At 37.6% G+C, this 21,553-nt stretch overlaps 2 protein-coding genes across 2 annotated transcripts; both read left to right on the top strand.

Annotated features, from left to right (window-relative positions):
* Positions 1–5,511: 5,511 nt before the first annotated feature.
* LOC140245789 (uncharacterized) lies at positions 5,512–13,386 on the top strand. Its single transcript, XM_072325307.1, has 12 exons — positions 5,512–5,749; positions 5,905–6,018; positions 6,410–6,520; positions 6,916–7,029; positions 8,133–8,246; positions 8,649–8,762; positions 9,153–9,266; positions 9,665–9,775; positions 10,191–10,295; positions 10,563–10,685; positions 11,198–11,286; positions 13,321–13,386. The coding sequence occupies exons 1-12, from the start codon at positions 5,512–5,514 to the stop codon at positions 13,384–13,386; spliced, it is 1,413 nt and encodes a 470-aa protein (XP_072181408.1).
* On the top strand, positions 11,629–13,065 carry LOC140245793 (uncharacterized). The gene has a single exon (XM_072325308.1). It carries the CDS (start codon positions 11,629–11,631, stop codon positions 13,063–13,065), a length of 1,437 nt encoding a protein of 478 aa, XP_072181409.1.
* Positions 13,387–21,553: the final 8,167 nt, after the last annotated feature.

The following is a 21,553-nucleotide window of genomic DNA, read 5'->3' as shown; positions in this document are numbered from 1 at the left end:
CCCTGGTCCTTCCTATCAACACAGAATCTTACTCTATTAAGGGAAGCAAAAGGACTAATATTCCCTCTTACAACTTCAGTGGTATTACATCATAAACCCACAACATTGTTCCTACACTGCACCGTACATCTCTGACTCTATCTTTAAACTGTTCCACCAAAATCATATTACATAGTTGCTAATTAATTAAGCAATGATAGTCAATAAAAACCATCCATTCTTCCTATCACACTATATTAGGCATTCTTTCTTTACTCATAACACACTGACTCACTACGCTTATCCAACGCATCTTGAATTGACCGTGTACTCCAACCCCACTTAGGCCTACAGTCTTTACGTACTGCAGTATATCATACGTACAAACCTACGACCGCAGTGACTCAATGCGCCTATACACAACACACATATCTGCAGGCTAATTCACACACATTACGACTGTAATATCGACGTGCGTACTATACATACTAGGTGTTACATCAAGCCAAGTGTAAACCATACTCTTAACACCAAATTATCCATCTTTAGAATAACATTATACAATCTAACAACAACACTTCCAAACCTGAAATATGTATGTATAATATGACATAATGGATACTGCATGACATTGTGCCATAAACTGGTATTTCATGAAAAATGACGGAGTTCCACATAACGGACGCACTCACCTGTATAAAACAATGGGAGAGGTGCCCCAACAAAATTGGCAGAGGCCCTCTATAATTCAATGACAGCATACTGTGATCCATCACATTTTTTTTTTTTTATTTTCCCATGTCACTCAAATATAGAGTATTGGGGAGAATCAAATCATACCACAGAGTAATAACACGAAAACGAAGAAAAATACAATTTATAACTACTATTTACATTATTTACAAATCAACAGCAAAGCACAGTAGATAATATATATTTGATATAATTGGCGAAAATCTTGAACGAAATGCGTTTGATAAACTATTTACATTATTTACAATCAGCAGTAAAAACAACAATAGAACAGATGCATGTATGTATGAATGAAAATCTTGACTGAGTATGTATGTGGGTAATTAATATATCAAAGTATGCAGATGGTTTTAAAAAAAAAAAAAAAAAAAAAACATGGTCCCGGTGTTTTAGTCAAATGCGTACGCGGGCGCACGGCGCAAGTTTCCTATAGAGACCTACGCTATCGACTTCTCTTTGGCGCTTACGCTTTGGCCCACTTTCCCGAGTTCGAAGAAGTCCGATTCAGTGTAGTCAGTGGTCCGATCACAAGTTATGTTCGGCTCATGAATCGGCTGAGGGGGATGACAGCTTTAGCAAACTTCTTTTGTGATGTCACAATAACAAGCACATACGCTCGCACCCTGGCATTACTACAGACTGCGCGATGCGCAAAGAAGACAACAAAGGTAACGTTACTTAGCAACACCTACGCACTTTACTCTTGATGACAACTCAACTTCGGTAATCTTCGTATCAATGCTAAAGATGATCGGCAGTATCATCAACAGCGCCATCTATACTACCGGGACTATGCCCCTTTAAAGGTACTAGCCTACATTTGTGAACCTGCAGCAATTGGTCTCATAGTTAGCATGGAGTTTGGGTATGATTGCAGTAACACCTGTGCAAAATTTCGTTCCAATTAGTCCATTACTTTCATAAAAATAAATGAAAATGCACAGTATGCATGCGTATAACGCTCGCTTGCTCCGGTCCACGTACGTACTACTTGCATGCGATACATGTGTAAGTTACTAGTAGCTAGCCCCGGAGACCGCACCGCAAGGCGCGGTCCTGGCGGCTACCTCGCAGCTGTGCGGGAGCAAAAATCACTGCCACATTCACGGCGACTTCACAAATAAAGCACGGCTAAATTTTTATCATAAACACAGTGACAATTAATACATTACCTTTTCGACTTTGTTTTTCTCACCCATTTATCTAGAAACTGCAAAATTTTCGACATTTTTTTTTTAGGAGTAATAAGCGGCCTGCCCTAGTGCAACAGTGGAGAGACTTGCTGCTATACCCATTAGTACGCATTACGCATGCTCTCAATGCACTGCACTGCATGCATGCTGTGCGCCTGTGCAAGTGATTGTGAGTTTCAGTGAGCATCGGTGAGCTGAAGATATTCGCGTTATAAGACAACATTTTATGCATCATAAGCAATGAAATGCATCAAACAGTCGCCGAAATTAATCATTTAGGTTTAATCGACCCATGTAAGTATTCCTAGTAGTTTTTGTCGAAAAATTAAGGAAATATAGCGCCGAAACGGCACCCGTTTTGTGCAACTCCTCGATCTGAATGCGAAAACGGCACAGCCCCAACGCTGCACATTGGGACTGGTCGCAGGTAGTACGTAGCTAGCCCGCCCTCGTAATTCGATTTTGGGTCGGGTTGACCCGGTTTGAAAATTGCTTTTAAAACGATGATTTTCTCTCTTTTATCGAATGGTAAGACAAAGAGCAACAGGTGAGGTATGTTACTGTTATAACTTGTACTTGAAGTCATATTGGACCTGTTTTATGCAGTTTTGATTTTCGTGGGTTTGCAAATGTGGGCTAGTACCTTTAAGATAATTATAGCATGTCCATGCGGGATGCAGGAACACCTTGGTACAAGCCAAAGAGGTTCTATATGTAATAGAGCGCGCGCTCGCATACAGAAGCGGGGCCAATTGACCCGCCGCCATTTTCAAAGAGGTCGACTGCCAGAAGCCTGAACCCGGAAGTGCCTATAGTAATACACGTAAAGTACAGTTTCGAAGATGGGGTTGGGTTGGAAAAATCATTCTAATTTTAAGGAAAATCAATATTTGTCCATATGCCTCCGGATTTTATAAGAGAGATATATTCTCAACACAGTATACGTGTTTTGATGAAAAAAGGACTTGGTCTAATGTGTCAAATATCGTCGGTCGCATTACGAACCGGCGAATCTTCGAATTTTGGTCGATTTTTCAAAATTCACTTTTTTCCATTTTTGGAATGTTCATATCATACTCTATCTATCCCCAAAATATCAAATCGCAAAATTCACGAAAACACGTATTTTCGGTGGTGACAAATTTTCAAAATGTCCGAATGCTGTCATTTGTGACATTACGAACCGGCAAATGTTTGTATACGCCGGTTCGTAAAATCCATCGCGCAATCCCATGCAGTACGTAGAGATTACATACAAACACGTACAGATGCGTGTAGCATTACAAATGGGCGAATGTTTCTGTACGCCGGTTCGTAAAATCCCATGCTCAGACGTTAACACACGTCAGTATGAGGCGAATCGAGGATACCTACTCTACTGGCCTGCGAGGCGACCGAGCGAGGACTTCTCTCGGCTCAGCTATACGGTTGTCTTCATTTTACTAGATCTATTTTATGTCGAAGGTCTACGTGATGTACAGAGTAAGTTCGCTCGATTCTATACTTTCTGTTCTTTCTGATTAAGTGATTTGATAATATATCTGACTTTTTTGTTTTCTCAAATATGGCTAATACAATGATAAGTCTCAATACATTATCTATTTTAGTATTTTGCGTTATTCAGTCCCATGCACTTGGAATTGTGCTGGTGGGTAACTCTAGTGGCATTTTTTGTTGCCCATTTTTCTAATCTGCAGTAAATTAAAGGAATTAAAAATACATTTTATTAATGTGAAGTAGGCTTCGTAAAATATTTCATCAAAGAAGTAAATGCTTGATAAGGATCACTGACAGTTGTACTGGTACGCGGTACCTTGCCTGTGCATTTCATTTGCATAGGGAACCATAACTTGTTAGAGGGATCGAGGTCTGTTTAGCTACTTGTGTCTTTACTACGGTAGTATTCTTATTACAAAACCCTAATCTAATGCTAGACACTACTAGTGTAATGGTATATTTCATGAAGTTTCATGACACAGGAAGGTTGTTGGGTAAGATAGCATGATAAGATTGTTAAGTGCTCAATAGCTTGTCATTGATTTATGTCAAGACTAACACTATATATTTAGTGTATCATAAGGAAAGATAGGCCTAGGTGCCCCTAACTAACGTTGTCGTTAATTAGATATCTCTGGGATGGCCTAGACCACATACCGTAATGTCTAAATAATTTCCTTTTAAGTCGTAACCCGATGTAAGTAAATTGGTATGTGATACAAACGTAGGCTCTAGGTCTAAGTTCTATGTTTGGTTTGATTTTGATTTTCAAAAGATACCAATGTGGTTTCTGAGAAAAAATTAACCGAATTGAATAGTTTACACTCACTTCGGTTTGTGAAACATTTCATGCATAAATAGTTAATAGCCAGAAATGGATTTGGAAAATGATATACCGGTAATACAGACATGCTCTGCTGATTTATATCTTGTGGATAATTCTTTCTAGAAGCAGCACCACTACACTACAGGCAGCAGCTGAGTTTCCACTGACAAAGGCATCACTGCTAGTCACCGCTAGTGCTGTATATTATACAGCTTAGTAGCAGCTCCTCTTGTACGACTGGTATTTGGCTTCTCAGAAACATCAGCAGCACCTTGAAGCATCAGTAGCAGAGCCTGACTGTTTAATTCACAGCAGCAAGCTGTGCTTCTGCATCACAAGTGCAGCAACAAGACCTCTGTGTACAACTGCAGAGAGGATGTGCATGAGGATATTTTCCCTTCTGCCTGCGGTAGGTTTAGATAAGTAACAACTGATTAATTGTGGATCATAAAGTGTATTCACAAACATTATTTCTCAGTTGACATAGTATGTAGATGAATGGAATTGGTCATCTGCTACTGTCATTGCAACTAACAATGATTGAAATACTTGTAAATGTCACTGGACAGATATATCTGTTTTAAAACAAACATTTAATGCCTTAAATGTAATGTGAATTTGACACTGTCAAACATCTTAGGTAGATATTAACTTGCTGAGGACAGGTAATGTTGAACAAACACTTCCCACTAAAACATGCCTGAGAATACTCATGATGGATTTTCAATTATGGTTTTCCTGTACTTGTTTCATACTCACAGAAATATCAGAATTGAACGTTACTCAAAGTACATGTAGAATAAGATATACATGTACATGCTGTAACTAGAAAAAGAGAGAAATGTGACCACTTCTACACGAAGAATGTTATGTTTCCACATGAAAAAAACAAAAACATTACGTTTCTATGCAAAGAATGTCTAGACACTGTCATTGTTTGACACTGTCATTGTTTTACCTTTGCCAACCCAAGGTGTAAAATTTCAAACTGATAGCAGTTGAATTACTGTGCTCTATACAAATCAGCAGACTTTGATGGCAATTTGCAGTTCACATAGGTACTTGTATGCCCTATTTTCATTTTGTCTCAGATAAAGAAAGTGTAATTGATTGCCTGTAAATAAGAAATATTCTCTTTCATATTTCATAAAAACCTGAAGGTATGTGTAATAATTTTTCACATAGTGTACTACACAACTGTCAAATGTTTTCATTCAAATTGCCCATACATGTTTTTTGTGTTTGTTTTGAACCACGGTAGACATGGATGTCCTCGTAAAATGGAAAAAGGACGGTTCTGTGAATCTAGTAAGCTCAACAGACCTCTACCATGCACAACGCACCCTTCTCAAAAGAGGTTCCTTGGTACACATGAAAGGCAAGCATGGTTGGTGGAAAGGGAGGGTGATGCAAATCTTCAGTGTTCCTGTTGACGGACAAAAGATGTCAGATGATGACGTAGACGATAGTGATGATGAAGATATTCCCCTCTCTGCCATAGGTAATTTTAATACATTGTTACTGATTTATTCTAGACCAATAAGTGTATTTAGAAATGTTTCATCTCAGTTTTCCTGTAGATACAGACCTTCATATATCTCTATTAACATTGAATTTGTTTGTATGTATATATGTATTATGTATGTTATTTTGCAGCTGCAGCTCCAGAAACATCAGCAGCTCAGCTACCAGCAGAGAAAGCAGTAGCAGAGCATCTTCGGACAACCGATGAGAATTGCGATGATGATGACATTTCTCTTTCTGCCCAAGGTAATCTTAGTATACAATGTAGTTCCTGTTAAGTTTTGGATCATTACATGTTTCATTAAGTTTGTTCACTTACTGTCTGTGTAGCTCATGATTGGAATATTGATGCCACTTCACAGGGATTCCGATATCTTGAATCTAATGGTTACAATGTGGACCTCATCAGTGATCATACGTACAGTGTAGTATCCAAGGCAGATGTTGAATGTCATCGCTTCATATTTTTGACAGTGCTAGGATTTATTTGAAGCAATTTTGGAAACAATTCAACTAGTAAAGGATAGAATTAAAGCATTCCAATTTTTATCACTTGTATATATCCAAGTAAAAAGACTTTAAACATATCTATTCAAAGTATGTGAGCATTATATGTATTATACATGTTATTTTCCAGCTGCAGCTCCAGAAACATCAACAGCTCAGCTACCAGCAGAGAAAGCAGTAACAGAGCATCTTAGGACAACCGATGAGAATCGCGATGATGATATTTCTCTTTCTGCCCAAGGTGACTTAGTATACAATGTAGTTCCTGTTAAGTTTTGGATCATTACATGTTTCATTAAGTTTGTTCACTTACCGTCCGTGTAGCTCATGATTGGAATATTGATGCCACTTGACAGGGATTCAGATATCTTGAATCTAATGGTTACAATGTGGACCACATCAGTGATCATACAGTTTAGTATGTAATGCAGATGTTAATTGTCATCGCTTTGTACTTTTGAAAGTTTTAGACCTGGATGCTACTAAAAGTATTAGACTGTTTAACTAGTAAAGGTTAGAAATCAAAGCATTCCACTTTTTTTTTTTCAGTTGTCATATTTCCATGTGAAAAGACTTTACATATCTATTCAAAGCATGTGAGCATTATATGTGTGTATTAAATGTGTTATTTTGCAGCTGCAGCTCCAGAAACATCAGCAGCTCAGCTACCAGCAGAGAAAGCAGTAACAGAGCATCTTCGGACCACCGATGAGAATCGCGATGATGATGACATTTCTCTTTCTGCCCAAGGTAATCTTAGTATACAATGTAGTTCATGGTAAGTTTTGGTTCATTACATGTTTCATTTAATTTGTTCACTTACTGTCTGTGTAGCTCATGATGGGAATATTGATGCCACTTAACGGGGATCCATGTTTTGATATCTTGAATCTAATGGTTACAATGTGGACCTAATCAGTGATCATACAATTTAGTATCCAATGCAGATGTTGATTGTCATCGCTTTGTACTTTTGAAAATTTTAGAATTGAATGCTACTAAGAGTAGTAGGCAAACTTACTAGTAAAGTATAGAAATTGAAGCATTCCAAAAATTTCAGTTGTTTTGTATTCATCATGTTAAAAGACATTACTCTATTAAAAGAATATGAAAAAAAAAATACATGTGCCAACCCCAATGTGTAGAAGCTCAAATCAACAGAATCTGAAATGCTATGCTCTACAGGAGAGATTTGCAGAATTTAATATGAATTTTCAGTTCAAGACAATGTATGTCATTTTTTTTTTCAAGTGCAGAAGCTACAGTTTATGATCTATGAGCAATTTCACGTTATTGTTTTTTTCTTAAAGTATGCCTGAAAATAAGGAATACCAATTTTCAAATTCTATCAAACCAAGGGTATTGATATTGTTTTATTACATAGTGTACGACACAACTGTCAAATGTTTTCAGTCAAATTGCCCATACATGTTTTTTCTGTGTTTCAAACCACCTTAAACATAGATGTTCTGGTAAAATGGAAGAAGGACGGTTCTGTGAATCTAGTAAGCTCAACAGACCTCTACCATGCACAACGCACCCTTCTCAAAAGAGGTTCCTTGGTACACATGAAAGGCAAGCATGGTTGGTGGAAAGGGAGGGTGATGCAAATCTTCAGTGTTCCTGTTGACGGACAAAAGATGTCAGATGATGACGTAGACGATAGTGATGATGAAGATATTCCCCTCTCTGCCATAGGTAATTTTAATACATTGTTACTGATTTATTCTAGACCAATAAGTGTATTTAGAAATGTTTCATCTCAGTTTTCCTGTAGATACAGACCTTCATATATCTCTATTAACATTGAATTTGTTTGTATGTATATATGTATTATGTATGTTATTTTGCAGCTGCAGCTCCAGAAACATCAGCAGCTCAGCTACCAGCAGAGAAAGCAGTAGCAGAGCATCTTCGGACCACCGATGAGAATCGCGATGATGATGACATTTCTCTTTCTGCCCAAGGTAATCTTAGTATACAATGTAGTTCCTGTTAAGTTTTGGATCATTGCATGTTTCATTTAGTTTGTTCACTTACTGTCTGTGTAACTCATGATTGGAATATTGATGCCACTTAACGGGGATCCCTGCTTTGATATCTTGAATCTAATGGTTACAATGTGGACCTAATCAGTGATCATACAATTTAGTATCCAATGCAGATGTTGATTGTCATCGCTTTGTACTTTTGAAAGTTTTAGACCTGGATGCTACTAAAAGTAGTAGACTGTTTAACTAGTAAAGGATGGAAATTAAAGCATTCCATTTCTTTTTTTCAGTTGTCATATTTCCATGTGAAAAGACTTTACATATTAAGGCATGTGAGCATTATATGTAGATCTATGTATCAAACGTGTTATTTTGCAGCTGCAGCTCCAGAAACATCAGCAGCTCAGCTACCAGCAGAGAAAGCAGTAGCAGAGCATCTTCGGACAACCGATGAGAATCGCGATGATGATGACATTTCTCTTTCTGCCCAAGGTGACTTAGTATACAATGTAGTTCCTGTGAAGTTTTGGATCATTACATGTTTCATTAAGTTTGTTCACTTACTGTCTGTGTAGCTCATGATTGGAATATTGATGCCACTTGACAGGGATTCAGATATCTTGAATCTAATGGTTACAATGTGGACCTCATCAGTGATCATACGTACAGTGTAGTATCCAAGGCAGATGTTGAATGTCATCGCTTCATATTTTTGACAGTGCTAGGATTGATTTGAAGCAATTTTGGAAACAATTCAACTAGTAAAGGATAGAATTAAAGCATTCCAATTTTTATCAGTTGTATATATCCAAGTAAAAAGACTTTAAACATATCTATTCAAAGCATGTGAGCATTATATGTATTATGTATGTTATTTTCCAGCTGCAGCTCCAGAAACATCAGCAGCTCAGCTACCAGCAGAGAAAGCAGTAGCAGAGCATCTTCTTACAACCGATGAGAATCGCGATGATGATGACATTTCTCTTTCTGCCCGAGGTGACTTAGTATACAATGTAGTTCCTGTTAAGTTTTGGATCATTACATGTTTCATTAAGTTTGTTCACTTACTGTCTGTGTAGCTCATGATTGGAATATTGATGCCACTTAACGGGGATCCATGTTTTGATATCTTGAATCTAATGGTTACAATGTGGACCTAATCAGTGATCATACAATTTAGTATCCAATGCAGATGTTGATTGTCATCGCTTTGTACTTTTGAAAGTTTTAGACCTGGATGCTACTAAAAGTAGTAGACTGTTTAACTAGTAAAGGATGGAAATTAAAGCATTCCATTTTTTTTTCAGTTGTCATATTTCCATGTGAAAAGACTTTACATATCTATTCAAAGCATGTGAGCATTATATGTGTGTATTAAACGTGTTATTTTGCAGCTGCAGCTCCAGAAACATCAGCAGCTCAGCTGCCAGCAGAGAAAGCAGTAGCAGAGCATCTTTGGACAACCGATGAGAATCGCGATGATGATATTTCTCTTTCTGCCCAAGGTAATCTTTGTATACAATGTAGTTCACGTTAAGTTTTGGTTCATTACATGTTTCATTTAATTTGTTCACTTACTGTCTGTGTAGCTCATGATGGGAATATTGATGCCACTTAACGGGATCCATGTTTTGATATTTTGAATCTAATGGTTACAATGTGGACCTAATCAGTGATCATACAATTTAGTATCCAATTGCAGATCTATGTTAATTGTCATCGCTTTGTACTTTTGAAAGTGTTAGACTTGGATGCTACTAAAAGTAGTAGACTGTTTAACTAGTAAAGGATGGAAATTAAAGCATTCCATTTTTTTTTTTCAGTTGTCATATTTCCATGTGAAAAGACTTTACATATCTTTTCAAAGAATGTGAGCATTATATGTATGTACGTATTATTCATGTTATTTTGCACCTGCAGTCCCAGGAACATCAGCAGTATTGCTTCAGGCAGTAGCAGCAGTAACAGCGCCTGAGTGTACGTCTGCATCAGCTCATCTTCTGCATACATCTCTAACAACTGAGGGTAACTATGATCAAAAGCTTAATTTCCAATATCAATAGTTTAAGGATGTGATAAATTGTTTTTCTCTTCATGCTTATACCCAAAGTTTGCTGCAGCAATCTCATGCAAACAGTAGTAGTAAGAGATATCCAATTAATGATGTAACAACAATTCAGCCCAATTTAGCAGTTTCATCAATTAAATATTTGTTTTCCCCACATTATGTGGATGCGATTTTAATTTAAAAGCGGACTTATCCCTCCACATCCTTTAATTTCCTTATTTCAGACTGCAACGAATACCCAATCTTGCTGGATGATAGCGACTTTCTCGATCTTGAGACAGTGATGTCGCTGTCAGACATTGAAGAACCTATGTCCATCGATTCTGATGATAGCATGACACAAGAAGGTAGTAGAAAAATATTTGTTAAGTGTAATAGAAGTAAATACAAATGCAGTATATGTTCTCTACTGCCCTCTAGTCTTGTAGGTATTCATCTCGAGATAAATATACAATATATCTATTGCACTAAATTATATCTATTGCACTAACTGAACGACAGTAAAAAAAAAAAAAAAAAAAAAAAAGAAATACGGACAAACGTGTAAGTATCATGTTTCTTGTAGAGAAAAGAGTGGGAATTATTGGTGAATTTCTTGTTCATTATTCATTGCACAATGTAGCCTTGGTCTTGATTAAGTTTGTAATTATTGCCAGTAATTATCTTATCGTCACTGTTACATATTTTCTACAGGTTGTTCATAATTTCAACACAGTTTCACATAAATTGGTTATCAGTTTTTCACCAGCTTTGACTGATTTAATCCTTTTTGCAGGACCTTATCAAAATACAAAAGAAACATTAGAAGTAATGTCTGATGTTCATAGTATGTATTCCATTCACTCTCTTTTCATTGCAGATTTGGAAACTGAAATGCCCTTGGAGATTGTCGAGGGAATGGATGCTGACGACAGTGAGAAACCAGAAGATTTTCCTGTGGAAGAATCTGTAGGTACAGATATCAGTACTCTGTCTGATAGATCTCCTCCAGTAGTTAAAGAAGTGAAATCTAAAAACAGAATCGTCAAAGAAAAGCGTAACAGTGGGGAAGCCTACAACTCTGAAAAGTCAGGAAAATTTGTAGAGGGCAGAAAATATGTGAAATATCAAAGATGTGATACGACACGTTACCATAAAGGTTTTGGCTGTGACTGCCTCAGTGAAAACGACAGAGTGTCTATCAGGCAAGATTACTATGCATTGAAAAGTCTGACCCTTCAGCGAGAATGGCTAGCCAGACATGTTACTTGTCATGTTGTCCCCCATCCTAAGGGCCGCAAAAAGAGGAAAATGACATACACTCTTCCCCATCAGTCCAGTCGCGGCCAGACTGTGAAAGTTTGCAGGCTCATGTTCATGAACACACTTGGTATCACAGAAAAGCAAATTCGCACAGTCTTGAACAAGAAAAATCCTGTAACAGGTGTGCTTGGAAGAGAAAAGCGGGGCGGCAATCAAAAGCCTGAACCTGAAAAGCGACAAAAGATCTTAGAACACCTATCCAAATTCCCACGAGTTGAATCCCACTATTGTCGATCCTCATCTACATGTGAGTACTTGAGTGGAGATCTAACAAAACGGAAAATGTACCGTATGTTCTGCAAAGAGAACCCAGGTTGTGCTTCGTATTCTTTGTACAGAACTGTCATGCGAGAGCAAAATCTAAAATTCCATCGACCCAAAAAAGACAAGTGTGGAATTTGTGAGTCGTATAGACAGATGTCTGAAGCCGAGAGAGCTAAAATCAAAGATGAGTATTTGGTTCACAGATCAGAAATTGCTGAAGTTAGGAAACTGAAAGAGGAAAGTAAGAACCGTTCCCAGAGTGATCCCACTCATGGTGCAGCAGTATTCGACTTACAGCAAAACATCTATTTGCCTAAATCAAATAGGGGGGAACTCTTCTACAAGAGACGCCTTGCGTGTTACAATTTCACTATCTATGATTTGGCAAGTCATGAGGGGCACTGCTACCTATCGAATGAAACAATCACCAAGCGTGGTGCATGTGAGGTTTCCACCTACTTGTTTGATTTCTTACAGAACATGGATCAGCAAGGTAAAAGAACAGTTGATCTGTTCTGCGATGGTTGTGTTGGACAAAATAAAAATTCAATCGTGGCTGCAATGTGTCACAAGTTTCTGTCCGAATCCACTTGTGTTGAATCAGTAACAATCCACTTCTTTGAGTCCAACCATGGCCAAAATGAGGGGGACAGCATCCATGCAACAATCGAAAAGTGCCTTTCTCGTAAAGAAGAAGTGTTTCACCCCAGCCAGCTGCATTCTGCCATCGCAGAGGCTCGGCAAGAGCCAGAGCCTTACAGAGTTAGACATGTGAGAACGAACGACAAATTGGATTGGAGGTCTTATGGCCAAAATCTCTCGATCCTAAAGTGTAGGAAAACAAGCAATGGGATGCCCCTTGACTGGAAAAAGATCAAACAAATCAGAGTTGCCAAAAATGAAGATTTGCCTCCAGTCATGATGTTTAAGACTTCACATGTTGACAAGAATTTTGTCACCCTAGAACTTGGCAGCAGTGTGTGCTTGCGATCAAAGAGTCACCGCAATCCAAACAATGACATGCCCACTAAACTGTACAGAGAAAGGCCCAAACTTGCCTTAGGCAAATATCAAGACTTGTTAAGTCTTTGCACTGGCAACTACCCTGTCATTGCTCAACAAGATGTGGTGGAATTCTACCAGAATCTCCCACATGAGTAATTGTAATCACATGTACTTGAAAGATTTAATCTATTCCTGTTCAGAGAAGGGAAACATTACAAATGGAAAATAACAATTTGGCTATAAAGAATTAATCCATTTATGGTACAACACATATCGAAAATAGATTAAACTGTTGTAACAATGTTTGGTAATCTTGGTTTTACTTTCATTGAAAAATAGAAGACGTCACTATTGTAAGTAATTAATATCATTTGTTTTGTTTTGTTTTGTTTTGTTTTTTGTCTTTTACAGGGTTTATGTGCAGCAAGACTCAGTGCCTGGCCTTTTCTATTATATTTGACCTTCACTTCCAGGTAAAATTTTGTTGTCATTCTTGACAATGTGATTTTGATTTACTTGCACACTGATATACTATGTCAAATGTGGCATTGCACATTGCAGAACATTTCACCATGCACTTGACAGGTCAGATAACTTCCTGAAGTTTGAGGAGAATGCTACGTTTGTACATGTTATTCGGTATTGCACCATTTGTGATTTAACATGCATACTAATGCATATTTCTGAAGCACACAAAATGCATCATTTCTCACCAATTTGCAGGTCAGATTACGTACCTTGTGAAGCATGAGGAGAATGCTTCATTTTTATATGTTACTGCACCATTTGTGACTAAACATGCATACTCATATACAGTTGTATTTGTGAAGTCAAGGAAATGCTGAACTTCTGACCAATTTACAGGTCAGGTTACATCTTGAAGTGCAGGGAAATTGCTACATGTACACCTATGCAATTTCACGATTTTTGAAATTGACATGCTTGTGCTAATTCATCTGTGAAGCATAAAAATGCAGGAATTATCACCAATTCACAGGTCAAATTACCTTGTAAGGTGTGGAATGCCTGAGAATGCTCTTTTTGTACACTGTAATTGTACCATTGTAGATTAACATGCATATAACAGTACGTGTTACTGCACCATTTGTGAGTTAACATGTATAGTAATGCATTTATATCTGAAGCACACAGAATTGAGAAGCTCTCACCAATTTACAGGTCAGATTACTAGTACCTTGTGAGGAGAATGCTACATTTGTACCTGTTGCTGCACCATTTTGTGACTTAACATGCATACTAATACACATACAACTGTGAAGCACAGAAATGCAGAATTTCTCACCAATTGCAGGTCAGATTACCTTGTAAAGTGTGAGGAGAATGCTACATTTGTACCTGTTTCTGCACCATTTTGTGACTTAACATGCATACTAATACACATACAACTGTGAAGCATAGAAATGCAGAATTTCTCACCAATTTGCAGGTCAGAGTACCTTGTAAAGTGTGAGGAGAATGCTACATTTGTACCTGTTGCTGCACCATTTTGTGACTTAACAACATGCATACTAATACACGCACAACTATGAAACAAATGAATATTTCTCACCAGTTTACAGGTCAGATTACCTTGTCAAGTGTGAGGAGAATGCTACGTTTGTACATGTAATTGTACCATCATTTTGTGACTTAACCTGCATACTAATACTTTTGTGAAGTATAATAGACACTGCAGAACTTCTCATTAGTTTACAGGTCAGATTAACTTGTGAAGTGTGAGGAGAATGCTTCATTCTTACATGTTACTGCACCATTTGTGACTAAACATGCATACTAACACCTTTGTGAAGTCAAGGAAGTGCAGAATTTCTCACCAATTTACAGGTTGATTACCATGGAAACGTTGAGAATGCTCCATTTGTACCTGTTGCTGCACCATTTGTGACTTAACATGCATACTAATTCACTTGTGAAGCATAAAAATGCAGACATTCTTAAAAATCTGAAAGTCAAATTACATCGGGGAGTGTGAGGAAAATGCTACATGCTAACATGCTATTGGACCAATTGTGAATTTCCATGGATTTAATGCATTTAACACAAAAAAAAATCAAAAATTGTCACCAATTTACAGTTCAGATGACCTTGTGAATACTGTTTGAAAAATGCTACTTCTCTGTTTGTAATTGCATCCTTTGCCAATGTATATAGAAGTATGCAGGTGAAGTATGAAAAATGCATGTCTCAGCAATTTACAGATTTTATTCTGAGATTACTGTGAAAATAATTCTACATTTTATCATATAATTGCTTTATTTGCGAATTGACATGCATACTAATACATATGTGAAGTGTGAAATTTTTAAAACATTTATCACTGTACAGATCAGAGAACCTTCTCAATTGTCTCTGGAGAATGCTGCTTATGGAATGTAATTGTGCCATTGCAGATTAACATGCAGACCGTTACTAAAACATTTCTGAACTCTGAAAAATGCCGACCATTTCAGCAATTAACAGGTCAGATTATCTTGTAGAGTGCTGGAAGAATGCTATATTTTGTACATGTAATTGTAATGCTTGTGTATTACCATGAATACTGATACAATCCTGAAGTGCAGCAAATGCAGAACTCTGCACTGATTTACAAGTCAGATTATCTCATGAAGTGTGTGGAGAATGCCACCCATTGTACATGTTACTGCACCATTAAACATTCATACTTATGCATATTTCTCAAGCAGACGAAATGCAGCTGGAACTTCTGACAAATTTACACAATTTTATCTCAGATTACCTCATGAAGTGTCGGGAGAAGTCTACATTAATTGAGTTACAGAAAATGCAAAATTTGATCATATTACTCTGGAAGTTTGAGAAGAAAGCTTACTCTGTAAGTTACTGTTTTAAGTTATGAATGAACTGGTACAATTTGAAGTACATGTATATAAAATGAAGAATTTCTCACAAGTCTTGTGATTCATAGACTACCTTGTAAATAGTGTTGAAAGAATGAGACTTTTTTTTTTTTGGAAGGGGGGGGGGGGATTACCATGTATGTAGCAAATGCAAATCCCCCCAACTTACAGCACATTTCACTAGTGAATGGTGTGGGGAGAATACTACAATGTACATACTGTCTCTGTAGTTGCACCCTTTGTGATGTATTGTATAACAAGCACTCTTATACTGTCCATTCTTTTTAAGGTACCGTTTATGAAAACCCGAAACTTATTGTGAAGTTACGAGACTCAAATTGCATTGAAAATAGTGTGGGGGAGAATGCTACAGAATACATATTTATATGCAATTGCCCATAATCATTGCAAAAATGTGCATACTGACACATTCTGAATATGGACCTATGTAACTCCACCAGTGTACCTTGTGAATAGTCTGGATAATGATATACCTATATGTACAGTATGTATATGAAATTGCACTATTGTAGATTGATAATTATAAGATTGTACATACTATGTGAATTATGAACAGTGTAGAATTGTTCACCTTCTTGCCATGCCATTACTATGCTGCACAAATAAATGGTATATTTATGTGATTTTCTTCTTCTTTTTTTTTTCAATCAGTATACCTTAATGAAATTGGCCGTAGACGTGATTTACATTGAACCACTTTGTTGTGATACAGCATTATGAAATTTTCATTGAGTAATTGTACGTACATGTATGTGCCATCCTATATTTTTTCTTTGTACATTCTTGGTTTTGTACAAACTACGGAAATGAATGTGTTGGACAGTATACTTGCATTATTATTGGGAATTAGATTTAAAGAAAATGAATGAAATGAAATTTTGATGCATGCTTACAGTTTGATTGATTGTAGTTATGACTTGATGTAAATGTTTTGTACAATAATTATGAGAACCTTGTACATGGAAGTGTTCCGAATAAAATGTATCATGCGTTCAGGTATACATCGTACCAATATCTCATCATTGAGTCTTTAGTATCTTTGTGTGACCTAATAGAATTGGCTACATTCAAGTGTGATGCAAATTATGTTTTTCATGTTACATTAAATTTATGCATTTAGCAACAGCAACAACAACAAAGTGGTTACCCGTAGGGCTATTTCAGTTAATGATGAAGAAAGGGGCTGAATGCAGAAAAAAAAAGGTGACCTAGAGAAGGAAAAAGAAGAGGACAAAGAGGGAAAGATAGAGAAAGAAAAAGAGAAAGCAACATTGATTATGACTGCTTGTAAGTAAGAGTGGAGTGTGTATTTTGTGTTTATGTGTGAGCATAGTTTTGTTTGTGTGTGTGTGTGTGTGTGTGTTTGTTTGTGTGTGTTTGAATGGGTGCTTGTCGGAATTAAAAGTTCTCTCAAAGTTGACGATCAAGTTAACACTGTTTCATGCACACGTGGTTACCAAATAAGACTCCATTGCACAGTTAACATTACAGTATCAACTGCATGTATTCGGTCTACTGTGAAAAAAGAAATAGTTTACGAAGTTTTTATACTTTGCAATTAAATTTATGAGTGATTATCCTATACAACCGACATAATGAACTACAATTTCACTATCCAGAGCGGCGAATGTATACATTACACTGCGCGCGTACCGCTTAAGCGTCTGGAATGTGTTATGATACGCGCCATTTTTTGTTACATTCGTCTGTTCGTAATGCGCACTCCCTGAAGTACATACGTATTAAGCGTGGACTTTACGAACCGGCAAATGTATACATTTGCCGGTTCGTAATGCGCTCTCCTTAGTACGCGATGTACGTAAAACGCTGAAATGAGGGGTTTTACGAACCGGCAAATACACTTTGAATCGTTACCGCAGAGCCCTCGGTGCGGTTACGAAGTGATATTTAGTATCAAACAAAGCAGAAAATCCCGCTTTCATCACTGTCTTAACATTGTAATCAGTGGGTGGATATAAGACACTTTTTTACACGTCCAAAGAAGTCCTGATTCTTTAAACGCGATTATCTCGAAATCGCGTTTCCGCGCAAAATCCAACATTCGCCGGTTCGTAATGCGACCGACGATATGTGCCTTAAGCATGAAGCCAAAATTGCCAAACAGGCATTCATGCATTCATACTACATAAAAGATTGCAGAAAGGTACAGTGTATACTCTTTGGTATGGGAGTACTGATTTCACACAATATGATATTAATATGTCACTTAGAAACATCAGACACACATACAACACACACTCCCACACACATACAACGCACATTCCCACACACACCCACAGCAAACACACACTACACACCTACACACATACGCACACACATGTACACACCAAACCACTTTTTTTTTCAAATCCCAACACACATACACACACACACACACACACACACAAAACACGCTGTGTGTTGTGTGTGTGTGTATGTGTGTTGGAATTTGAAAAAAAAAAGTGGTTTGGTGTGTACGTGTGTGTGCGTATGTGTGTGTTTGTTGTGAGTGTGTGTGTGTTTGTTGTGGGTGTGTGTGGGAGTGTGTGCTGTATGCGTGTGGGAGTGTGTGTTGTATGTGTGTCTGATGTTTCTAAGTGACGTATATTATGTGAAATCAGTACTCCCATACCAAAGAGTATACACTGTACCTTTCTGCAATCTCAGAATGCATGAATGCCTGTTTGGCAATTTTGGCTTCATAAGGCACATATTTGACACATTAGAGCAAGTCCTTTTTTCATCAAAACACGTATACTGTGTTGAGAATGTATCTAACTTATAAAATCCGGAGGTATATGGACAAATATTGATTCCCCTTAAAATTAGAATGATTTTTTCCAACCCAACCCCATCTTCGAAGCTGTACTTTACGTGTATTACTATAGGCACTTCCGGGTTCAGGCTTCTGGTAGTCGACCTCTTTCGTGCGCGCGCGCCACTGTTCAATTGGCCCCGTTTTCATTTGCACGCACTGAATGGTTAGCGCTTACTCTATTACATATAGAACCTCTTTGGTCCAAGCGTTGTCGTAAGTCGACTTACGCAGTTCTGCCTGATTAACATCGGAAAATTCATTTCGTATCTCGCCTTAGGGCCTACGCAGTTCTGCCAGATTAATCGCCCTCTCTCCTCAGGAATTTTGCCAAAATCACTTTCTAAAAATAACTTTGTGTACCGAATCACAACTTATTTTTTGGCCCACTTGAAAGAGCATGAGAAAAAACACACAAAACACTCAAAACCTGAAAATCGACCAAAATCGACTTAGGGAGTTCTGCCAGATTACGGCCGGTCTGGTCTCGCTTGATTTTCGTCGTTTCGTCAAGTTTTCGTTAATGAAGACGGTTTTGTGCTTTGAACATTGCTTCCCGAGGTTGAATCGCGCTTGGTAGACCTTTTCTCACAAACGGGACCTCCATTTTATGTCCTATCCGAGGGACAGAGTGTTTTGCCTCTTGTTAGAGGGGACGGTATGTTTTAATACACACAACACTGCTCAGTCCAGACTCGGGTTCGAACCCGGGCCGCGTGATCGTGAGGCAGACGCGCTTCCAACTGAGCCAACTCACCGCCCTTGGTCTACAGGTTTTGGCGTTCCGTTCCTTGACCATCTGCTCCTGTATTCAAGAGTTGAATTCAATTAATTTGGATAAAAACACTTGTATACCAGCTGAGATTGAGAAAAACTGACACTGTAGATTTTGTGAATATAAATGCTGACTTTTTAACAAATAGAAATCAAGTGTATTGAATCTTTTTCGCTTCCGTCAAAAAATGTATGTATATTGTGTGCATTGTATTCAGTGTAATAATGTTAGGTTGAACGAGCTATCTTGTATGAAAATTAAAAAACAACAACCTTTCCTGAGATGTAATTTTGCTACCATACAGCGAGAAAAAAAAAAAAATCTCATACCATAGACACATGAAACCAAAAATTATTTCTGTCGTTGAGATATAATAACACAAAAAAATACTATCTCTATAAGTACACGCATAGTATGTAGGTACGTAACTACAACTGTAGCAGCACAATGATAAGATGTATGCCAGACACTTAATGCTGCAGGTATATTGGCAATACACTGTACTGTATACAGTATGCCCATGTCTATGTGCTGAAGGACCTCAGCCGACAGAAAGCGTGTGAGACAAGTGTGCTCATAGAACAAAAACAGGTGTGCTTATTGTATATTTGCCATAATACTTTTTTGAAACCATTGTGTGTGACATTTCTGATCATTTTTTTTAAATCAGGTATTCTGATATGTCAGAAAGAAATACATGTAATACAATCAAAGTGATTTGTTTCACTTGGATGGCAGAATATTGCTATTGCTATTTTTTCAGTTTCAGCTCCATTGAAATTTGTTTTTAACTCTTTATGTGCCACGTTCGCACGTCCAACTCGGTCGACGGCGTGCCAACTTCGCATATTCTGCTCAAACCCACAAACCCGCCCAAACCGATCGATAAATCGCCGAATGCCGCAGTAGTACAATACAAGCATTTCTCGCGCTTCGGTTCCTCTCACATAGAGATTGCATTTTATGTTGTGATTGACTATGAAGCGATGTTCCCTACTGAATTTACGTGTACATTCTAAGTTTCTGTCACTGTTTTGTATGCGAAAGTCATGCATTTACAGTAATATTAGCTACTAGTCATTTGAAAGAAAAACAATCATACATTTTTCATACAATGAATATCAAAGCAAAGCTTGGCATTTCTCTACAACATTATTTACTATATGTCCAGCTTAAAGGGACTGTACAGTACTGGTTGAGGTGGGGATTCATGTTTTGAACATTCCTACGTGAGATAATGAAAAGCCTCTTATGACATATGAAAGAGCATGTAATTTTAAGAAGGATTCAATGTTTATTTGATGAAAATTGGTTTTCAAATGGCTGAGATATCCAAAAAAGTGCTAATAATAAAAGGCGACATGCCACAACTTTATTAGGATCTCTTTGTTTCACCTTGTTTTTGGATATCTCAGCCATTTCAAAACCGATTTTCATCGAATAAACTTTTGATACCCCTTACAACTGCATGCTCTTTGACATCTCAAAGAGTGGTTTCTGAATATCTCGCAAAACGTTAAAAGCTAAATCCTCACCTCGACCAGAACTGTACACACCCTTTAACATAACATTCGAAAACAGAATATTTTTCAAAGCATGCCAATGTTGGTGTCTCAGAATAATGTGGCACTCTGGGGATTTCCACCATGGCACATAAAGAGTTAAGTGACTGTTGCCCAATAAAACGTTTGAAAAAAAAAAGTGTTTTGCTACATATACATGTGTACTACCAATTGGGTTCGAGTTCCGTGTCCACCTATACCCTGGTCTAATAACATTTATTTTTACCTGGATCAGATACATCATAGTAATGTGGTATTTCGTTCTCATGACGCACTCCTGTTTGTACCATTAAGACACTAGAAAAGCACTCTGAGAGCGCAAATCTCCGCCAAGCATGCAACTCATTTCCATCACTGATCTTGTTCTTCCATAGTAGCATTGTGTGCTGAAATTCGCCCGATTTCCCAATATAGAAGCCTTTGTTACGTCATAAGCCCTCAGCTGCACGGCGCGCCTCGCCTTTGCAATGACAATGACAATGACAATGACAATGTTTGACAATGACAATGTTTTTTTATTTTCCCATGTCACTCAAATATAGAGTATTGGGGAAAATCAAATCATAGCACAGAGTAATAACACAAAAACGAA

The sequence above is a fragment of the Diadema setosum genome, unplaced genomic scaffold (genome assembly GCF_964275005.1).
Source record: "Diadema setosum unplaced genomic scaffold, eeDiaSeto1 scaffold_33, whole genome shotgun sequence".
NCBI lineage: Eukaryota > Metazoa > Echinodermata > Echinoidea > Diadematoida > Diadematidae > Diadema > Diadema setosum.
Note: the sequence above shows the minus strand (reverse complement) of the source record. Positions and strands in the feature narration are given on the sequence as shown.

Coding starts and splice junctions, on each gene's coding strand:
- LOC140245789 (XM_072325307.1), top strand. CDS start 5,512: ATGGATGTCCTCGTAAAATGGAAAAAGGACGGTTCTGTGAATCTAGTA. Junction 5,750..5,904: donor TATTCCCCTCTCTGCCATAG/GTAATTTTAATA, acceptor GTTATTTTGCAG/CTGCAGCTCCAGAAACATCA. Junction 9,267..9,664: donor CATTTCTCTTTCTGCCCGAG/GTGACTTAGTAT, acceptor GTTATTTTGCAG/CTGCAGCTCCAGAAACATCA.
- LOC140245793 (XM_072325308.1), top strand. CDS start 11,629: ATGACATACACTCTTCCCCATCAGTCCAGTCGCGGCCAGACTGTGAAA.